This window comes from Neolamprologus brichardi, chromosome 23 (assembly GCF_056152115.1).
Source record: "Neolamprologus brichardi isolate AB-2024 chromosome 23, ASM5615211v1, whole genome shotgun sequence".
Taxonomy (NCBI): Eukaryota; Metazoa; Chordata; class Actinopteri; order Cichliformes; family Cichlidae; genus Neolamprologus; species Neolamprologus brichardi.
Window position 1 is genome coordinate 2,920,824 of NC_142125.1, and position 8,904 is coordinate 2,929,727.

At 39.1% G+C, this 8,904-nt stretch overlaps 1 protein-coding gene across 1 annotated transcript; it reads left to right on the forward strand.

The window, feature by feature from the left end:
• Positions 1 to 1,430: 1,430 nt before the first annotated feature.
• Positions 1,431 to 5,937, forward strand: LOC102782667 (uncharacterized). Its single transcript, XM_087836522.1, has 12 exons — positions 1,431 to 1,570; positions 3,139 to 3,322; positions 3,472 to 3,614; positions 3,693 to 3,784; positions 3,922 to 4,132; positions 4,244 to 4,297; positions 4,405 to 4,467; positions 4,693 to 4,776; positions 5,107 to 5,198; positions 5,286 to 5,344; positions 5,479 to 5,622; positions 5,718 to 5,937. Exons 1-12 carry the CDS (start codon positions 1,544 to 1,546, stop codon positions 5,858 to 5,860), a joined length of 1,296 nt encoding a protein of 431 aa, XP_087692648.1. The 5' UTR covers positions 1,431 to 1,543; the 3' UTR covers positions 5,861 to 5,937.
• Positions 5,938 to 8,904: the final 2,967 nt, after the last annotated feature.

Here is an 8,904-nt window from a genome sequence, read left to right on the forward strand (position 1 = left end):
AACATCATAGCCTCACACAGTTGCTACACATTTGGGGGGTCATATGATTGTTGGGTTTTTCTCTGTATCTATGAAGCGCCTTGAGGCGACTTTTGTTGTGATTTGGCGCTATATAAATAAAATTGAATTGAATCTGGCTATCTTGACAATTAAATATTCATCGCAACTAAATTATTTAGAGAAAAAATATTAATGGCTTTTTCAGGCAGAGGTTTGATTGTGACACTCTGTGACAGTATTTAGCTCCGTATTTGTAGCATATATGAGAAAACGAGGTCACTTCTGTTTGTAAAAGAACTGCAGGTTGTGACATCAACTCAAACAGACATGGAAAGTCGCAGCATCACCTTAAACAACAATGGTATGTTGTGTCATCACGTTAAAGACGCAGCTCATAACTTCACCTCGAAACACTGCGGCAGGTTGTGGCATCACCCTAAAGAGCAATGGGATCATCCCCAAACGTAATGGTACCAATTTAAACACCCGTGGTATCATCTACAAATGCAGCGGCATGACCTCCACATGCATCACCCACAAAATGTCGAGGATGTCATATCCACAGTCAGCAACGCCAATCGATGTCACCCCCAAACACCGAGGCAAACACCGAGGCATGTTGTAGCATTTGAAGGCCCCATCTCAAGTCACAGCTCAGTGTTCATTATGATCTCGACACACCCTTTCCAAAGAAATTCGACTGCACAATAATCAGTTTTGATTGACCACTATTATGCTTCCACATCACAAACAAAATCTGCCCTTTGTTCATGTTTTACCACATCATGGAAAATACCTTTAGATGGGTTATGATTCAAAGCACTGCTGTATTCCTTACGGTGTATGTTTGGGTCGTTATAAAGGAAATTTCATGCCAAACATTTTTTGATGTTTCTTTTTGTTGGTTCTTTCTTTCTTCTTGTGGATTAACTTTAAACTGGACAGCTGCTTGATCTGAGGTGTGGATCAAGAAGCTTCATAAACCTGTATGGTCCTGTCTTTGTTCATGATTAACTATGAGTCACACTGATAATCAGAATTTGGCTGACTCACATCTACAATGACAACATTTACATAGCTCAGATCCTTCATTGATTGGTTGTAGTACAATAGCACAATATATATGGACCCTAGACCAGTAGGGTCCACTAAAGTCAATGGGACTGAATAACGTCAATCCAAAGCCTTACACATAACAGTATATCTGCTCACTGAGCCAGATTTATTGATCTAGTGATATGGATGTTGACACACACAGAGGAAGTAAGAGACTAGGGAAATAATCTGAGATATGTCTTTCATTTCACAAGTGAAGGGAAATGTGTTTTGTTCTAGCTTCCTCAATTACAGCTGTAGCACCGCCCACTAACACACATTGAAGCAACTGTAACTGTCCTGGAGGGTGGACTCATTTCTTCTGAGACATTTGCAGGGTTTCTTCTATTTCTCTTAGAGGGACTTTCAAAGAGGAGATATTTTTCTTTGTCAACTCAGATGTTCAGGTTTATTTGGATTCTCTTAGCTTTCTGATTCCCATTGTTAGATGTGGTGTGCAAACATTTACTTTAAGGTAAGAAACTGTTCTTATTCAGTTGTTTTTGTCAGTCTGTGTTTAATATTTGTCAGAGAAATGTTGAAATCCTTTTCAAGTTTAATGGATGAAACTGAGAGCTCTCTAAAACGGCTTTTTTCCTCCTAATAGTTTTCCTAGAGAGATCCACATACACCTCATGCTTGTCACGGTCCTGGGTCGGTTCGACCCAGTTTCTTATGTTTTAGTTTATTTTTGCATTATGGATCATTTCTTATTCTCTGGTGATACTGATTTGATTATAATTATGTTCTGTTCCTTTAGCTATCTGATAATGATGATTATTTCTGGTTTAGGTCTTGCTATCGTGCCCTCATCTTTAGTTTAGGTTGCCTGTGCTTAGTCTTCTCTGCCCGTATGTCCCTCTGTCTGTCCATGGTGTCTTGTCTGGTCCTCTGTGTCTGTTAGTTTCCTGTTTTATTCTGAAGGTCCTTGTCTTATGTGAGTGTGTTCAGGTTACGTTTCCCCTGCCTCGTCAGTAGTGATTCCGCTCCTGTCTCTCGTCCCTTGATTACTGCCTCAGTGTATTTAAGCCCAGTGTGTCTTTGTGTCAGTGTCGCGTCGTTAACGTCTGTTCATCCTCTTACCCCCCCTGTGTGTTCTGTTTGCCTGCCTGCTATTTTATTTGCATTCCAGTCTAGTTAGTTCTTTGTTCAGTCTGCTTTTCCTCCATAAAGCTGAGGGTTTTGAGTTCACCTGTGCCTCCGTGAGTCCTGCTCTTGGGTCCACCTTTTTGCCTGCCTTCACACAGCCGAAACATGACAATGCTGGCTCTGTCCACCAAAACTGCATTTGTAATCAAACAGTAGTTAAAAGGTGAAAAAGTTTTAACCTAACATTTATGTCCAGCAATGTGTCGGCTGCTCAATACTTGCAAATCTATGAATGACAATGAAATTATGCTCTCAAGCATCTTTAAAGCAAACACTTTCAGTGTAATCTGCCACTAGGACTTCCTCTACCCACCACATCTCCCCAATCCTGAAGCAGCTTCACTGGCTCCCGGTTAAATTTCGCATCCATTTTAAAATAATCCTTTATACATTTAAGGCTATTCATTCTCTCTCTCCACCATACCTCTCCGATTTAGTACAGATGAACTTCCCATCCCGGTGCCTCAGATCGTCATCTTCTCTTTCTCTCTCTGTTCCTTCTGCTCGTCTGATTACAATGGGGGGCGGGGTTTTAGTTGCTCTGCCCCTCGACTTTGGAATTCCTTACCCCCTGACCTCAGAAATATTAGTTCATTCCCTCTTTTTAAGTCCACCCTCAAAACTCATCTGTTTAAAATTGCTTATGTTTAAACCTCTGTATGCTCTTAACTTTTATCTGTTATTCTTATTATTGTGTACATTTCCAGTTTTTGTGTTTTTATCTGTTGTAAAGTGTCCTTGGGGGCTTTGAAAGGCGCTATTTTTAAATAAAATGTATTATTATTATTATTATTAGAAGTCTACATGCTGGAAGTATATGAATACTTGCAGAAGTAAATAAATATTTAGAGTGCCAATGGATGACCTGGTATCACTGTGATATTTATTTGACAGATGTGGATGTGGATTCTGATTAGTCTTAACATCATCTCAAAGCTGCATGGGTATTCAGGGGGTAACTTCCCAGAAGCATGTGACTCAATGTTACCCAATCATAATGGTGCAGCTCCTCAAACCACAAAACCCCCCTACATGGTTGAATATGTGCCCGGCAGCTATCCTGGAGAGCCTGTTACAGGTACAGGGAACGCTGTAGTTTTTATTTTGTTAAATTTGTTTATCACAGCAATGTCTGGTGTAACTTTTTTTTTACAAGTTATTACGATTTCTCTTCATTCTCTTTTTCCCAAATCTTTGCTCGGATGAATTTTTGAAACAATTTTCAAGTTTTGCTCAAGAGCGAGGAATCCACATATTTTAGAGGGTTTATGTTAGAGGCTCGAGAGGTTGCAGATGAAACACGTCTTACTGGAAGATTTGTTCTACTTGAGCGTGGCGAGACTCAGCTCCTGACATGCGGTGTTTTGAAAGTAAGTAGTTGGAATTTGGTTTATTGTTTTCATTTTTTGTAAATCTGAAGCTCTCTTATGTTTTGCCACTCTTCTCAGGATTCAGCTGTTAGTCAAGTAAATAATCTCAAAAAAACTTTGATCCGGGTTAACTGGACTGCGACAGACGCAGAGCAGGACATCATGTTCAGGTGACTTTAAAATTTCTGATATTCTATGGCTGACGTCCACGGTGAAAACGACCCTGACCTGCTTCAGATTTCTGTAATATTGCAATGCAACAGAAAATGAATTATATCAGCATTCATTCCCTTCTAACATATTTCAGAGCAACATTTCTTCTTAAAAAGGTACAATTCTGGGAAAAAGTGAATATCATCTTACCTCAGCGCACTACTACTACAACTACTACACCAGAAACATCTACTACACTGGAAACATCTACTACACCGCAAACATCTACTACACCGAAAACATCTACTACACTGGAAACATCTACTACACCAAGCACCACAAAGTACAACACCAACATAGAAGAAGTAAGAACCCACAGGTGGATTTGATTTTGTAACACTGTGCACAAAGTGACTCATTAACCTTGCAAGAGCTTTTTTTGACAACACTGCTCCCTGTTTCTGATTTACTTTCAGCGAGCAGGTATTGCACTGATGTGTTTTGATTGTGTTTTGGTGGCACAGATGAAAGTAAGTAGCATATTTAACGATACTCAAGACACGCACTAAATGCTATTCAGCCCCACCTTAAAAGAACAAAAAGAAATGTAATTGTGTTCTACTTCATGTCTTGTTAGGTAATATCCAATATAGGCAAAGTCTTACTGGCCAGTGAGGCTGTTTTTCATCATATAAATAAGGTAAGAGCTGGGGGCCTGTGGTGCTCACAGTGATTTATTTTCTTCTTGTCCTGCATCTTTGTATTGCTTTCAAGAATTCTTTGAGTATGTAGTTAGTTTGAAAGCCGGGGGTTCACAGGGTGCTGGAACTTACCCCTGCTTCCATAGGGTAAAATATGGATTTTCAGGGCTTTCAAGGCTGTCTAACTTATAATATGCACTGTTGTTTTTATTTAAATTTTGTAGGTGTGTAAGGTAGCAGGCAACGTGCTCTGTGTGGCTGTTGAAATCTCGTCCCTGATCTTGTTTAGTATTGGTGATTCCTTCAAGGTGAGCAACAACTGGTGGTGGAAAACACGTCTCAATAACAACATCTGTTTAAGTCTGTGAAGGTTCTCAGTCATCCAGGTCATCATAGTCAAAGGAGCTTGCAAAGAAAAAGCGTCTGGACTTCTTTAAGTTACTTGAAGACGTTTCACCTCTCATCCGAGAAGCTTCCGACTGACCTTAGAACTGAAGAAGCTTCTCGGATGAGAGGTGAAACGTCTTCAAGTAACTTAAAGAAGTCCAGACGCTTTTTCTTTGCAAGCTCCTTTGACAACATCTGTTTAATTTTTCCCACATGTATTTTTAATGTGTGTGTATATGTATTTTTTTTAGGTCTTCTTCTTTGCTCTTGTGTGTGTGATGATAGTGATTAATTTCACTGGAATAGTAATTTTGTCTCTGGGGATCAGAAGCGGTCCTGAAAGGTACATTTAACTTCACTTTGCATGTGCAAACATATCAACTGACATTTGTGCAAAAATGTTTATTTCATTTTTCACGTTCTCTTCAAGAAGGAAGATTTGTGAATACGCTGCCAATGTTTGTTTTGTTATCCATAATATATTTACAAGTAAGAAAATTCTTATACTTAATTTAAGAGTATTAACTTTACACCTTCAAAAAAGAGTTTGGACTTTTTTGTGGAGCTAGTTGCCACTGCCTTTACATTGCTCTGATATTATTTCCATGTTTGTTTTGGGCCAGTTGCTGTCATATTTCTTGGTGTTATGGAGAATGAGTGCGGAAATAACTTGAGGGACTCTTGGCTTCTGAAAGTGATGATTGCTTTCACAGTATGGGATTTCCTGAATCTAATCTGGATTGTCATTTTGAGCAGTGAAAAACGAGGTGAATGCCTTGTGCCTGTCTGAATATAAGAATCTGCATCAAATACAGCATGAAATCTAATGAGGAATAATAATATTCGTATTTTTCTGTTACAGGCCATTTAGGAACGAGCGAGAGAAACATGCAGAGGAGACTCAGAGATGCTGTTGTTAATATTGTGTCAGTAATCCTCTTCACTGGAGCCATTTCTTTTTCTATAGCCATCATTGTTGGTATATTTACTTGTCAGAAACAATAGTTTTGTGGTTTGTTTGAATCACAATCAGATTTCTCATATATATATATATATATATATATATATATATATATATAGTATGGTTACATCACACTGATCATATCACACTGTTTATCTGCTGCTTCCTCATTTAATGCAAGTAGTGCTTGAGGGTCTTATTTATTGTATCTTGTAATTTTTCAATACACCAGGCAGACTACACAAACTGTATATTGCTTTAGCACACTACAGGGGCGATTCTAGGATCAGAGCTTTGGGGGTGCTGAGCACCCAGAGAGCTGCCCATCCAGGCAAGATAAACTTGACTCATCACAATGAGACTTCTTCCCCGTCTCTGTCAGTCCCTGCATCCCTAAATGTCTCCAGTTGTCCCGAGTTCTCTCGGACTGTCTCCTTGGTGCATTTAAACCCCTCTTCCTCCCTGTCCTCATCGTCTGTTGTCTTCGTCTCTGTTATCTGTCATCATAATTTTACCCTCTCTGTGCAAGTCTGCAAATTTCTTTATTAAATCATGAAATTCTTAAATTCATCAAGTCTCTCTGTGCCTGGGTCCTCGTCACAAAACATGACATCACTGTTTTGTACATTTTGACTCAATTTAATCCCCACATTTGTAAAAGAAAAGCAAAACACTTTTTTGAAATGTCTGTAACAAATCTTTTTAAAAAAGATAATTAAAAAAGCTTGAGTTTACAATATTCATGTTCATGTCTATTATTTTATTCTATCGCCCACTAAAACCCTTTTGAACTTTTGGGGTAAATTTTCTTGTGCGATTAAATGCGATAAATCAAGATGAATTAATTACAAAGCCTCTAATTAATTGCATATTTGTTTTAATCGAGTCCCACCCCTGTTAATAAACATAAATGCTGTAAAGAGGAAGTGGACCACTCACTCACAAGTTCCCATGAAACTACAGCATGTGCTGCAAACTGTCTCATGATTCAGCAGTAAAATGGCTTTTCTTTTGTTCTTGAGTTCAAAACAATAAAGCCACTGCTGTGTAAAAGGTAGCCTTTGTTTATGTCTATGGTCTATTTGATGACTGACTCAGTTAAACTCTGCCAAGATACAGAGATGCATTTATCAACTGCTTAGAAAATGATTAAACTTGCTGTAACTTCCTGTTTTTAGAGCCGTACTAATGCTGTTGTAGCAGCTTCAGTGTATATCTTCATTTGGACACATTTAAATAAATGTAAAAACATATTCCTAACTTGGTGTCAAACCTAATTTTAATGTTATCGATACAAAACATGGTGTCTGTAAACATAATCTTGAAATGGACTTTTGAACTGTCAGGTTTCTTAAGAAGTGAGTCATAACTCCTGCTTAGTAAATGATTGACTTCTTCATGTGCTGAATAGATGTCAAGTCCTCGTTTCACAGCTGGAGACTTTAATTTTTAGTAAACAGGAGGACAGGTTACACCCAGTGGATGCTTTATTAGAGACCTTGCTGTCTTAATTCTTTGTGAAACAGACTGAACAAGGTGTGTGTAACAGAGACTTTGGTCCATATTAACATCATAGCCTCACACAGTTGCTACACATTTATCATGATCTAAATTTCATTTCATCACACCCCCCAAAAATTAAATTTGAATTACAAGTTTGCAGCTCTCGGTATATTTGTGTAGATATCAATCTAAACATTTGTGAATATGTTTTCCGTAGCTGTAAATTTAAAACACAAGTGTGTGAAGATGAAAACTGAAAGTGAAATTCTAAAAATAAAGTTCACTTTTTCCTCACATATACTTGCATTTAGAACATTTTTACTTTCACAAAGTCCTGGACTGGATCAGGATTTGGTAACTGTGGAAGCAATCTGAGTACAGTAAACAAGTTTGAGGTTAACTGAGCTTTGTTACATGATGTGTTATGTTTTTTAATGCAGGTGGCTACATTGTGGTCATAAACAGATAGAGGTGGGAATCACCATACAACTCACGATACGATATTATTGCAATTTTTAAAAATATTTTGCGATATTCAGATTCTGTACATAAAGGTAAACTTTATCAATATTCATTTTATCTAATATCAAAGTCTCACACTCAGTCTTTCTCTCATTTCAGTTTTATTGTTGACAAACTGAACGGTTTGTATTTCAGTCTAGTCCAACTTAACTGAATCAACCATCTGGTACAATTATAGCTATTCTGAACTATGCAGTTTATGAAAACTATGCAGCCCCTTCAGCAACTGAAGAATTTGAAAGTAAATTAAAACAAAATATAATTTTACATTAAATAAAAAAGTTTTAAACTTAATTAAAATAAAACATGTCTTAAATTAAAATAAGTAAACTGTCACATTTGGACAGTGAAGGAATGTCAGGATTCTTGCTCAGAAAAAGGATCAACATGCTCTGAAGTCAGAGCACAAAAACCTTTTTTGTAACAAAATATCGATTTCTGCTGTCCCTGTATCCATACATTATTAGCAAACAAAATATCACGATACTACACAGTATCGATTTTTCCCCCACCCCTATAAACAGATGGACATGATCAGTTACAATACTCAGGTAGACTGTGGCATTTAAACGACGCTCAACAAGTGTTCCATCCATCCATCCATCCATCTTCATCCGCTTTATCCGGGGCCGGGTCGCGGGGGCAGCAGCCTAAGCAAAGAGGCCCAGACCTCCCTCTCCCCAGCCACCTCCTCCAGCTCATCCGGGGGAACACCAAGGCGTTCCCAGGCCAGCCGAGAGATATAATCTCTCCAGCGTGTCCTGGGTCTGCCCCGGGGCCTCCTCCCGGTGGGACATGCCTGGAACACCTCACCCAGGAGGCGCCCAGGAGGCATCCTTACCAGATGCCCAAACCACCTCAGCTGGCTCCTTTCGATGTGGAGCAGCAGCGGCTCTACTCTGAGCCCCTCCCGGATGGCCGAACTTCTCACCCTATCTCTAACGGAGAGGCCAGCCACCCTTCGGAGGAAGCTCATTTCCGCCGCTTGTATCCGCGATCTCGTCCTTTCGGTCACTACCCACAGCTCGTGGCCATAGGTGAGGGTAGGGACGTAGATCGACCG

Excerpts from the sequence above, each read along its gene's own strand:
- LOC102782667 (XM_087836522.1), top strand. The coding sequence starts at position 1,544 with ATGTGGTGTGCAAACATTTACTTTAAG. Across the intron at positions 3,323-3,471 it reads TCCTGGAGAGCCTGTTACAG|TTTTGCTCAAGAGCGAGGAA; the intron begins GTACAGGGAACG and ends ACAATTTTCAAG. Across the intron at positions 4,777-5,106 it reads GTATTGGTGATTCCTTCAAG|GTCTTCTTCTTTGCTCTTGT; the intron begins GTGAGCAACAAC and ends TATTTTTTTTAG.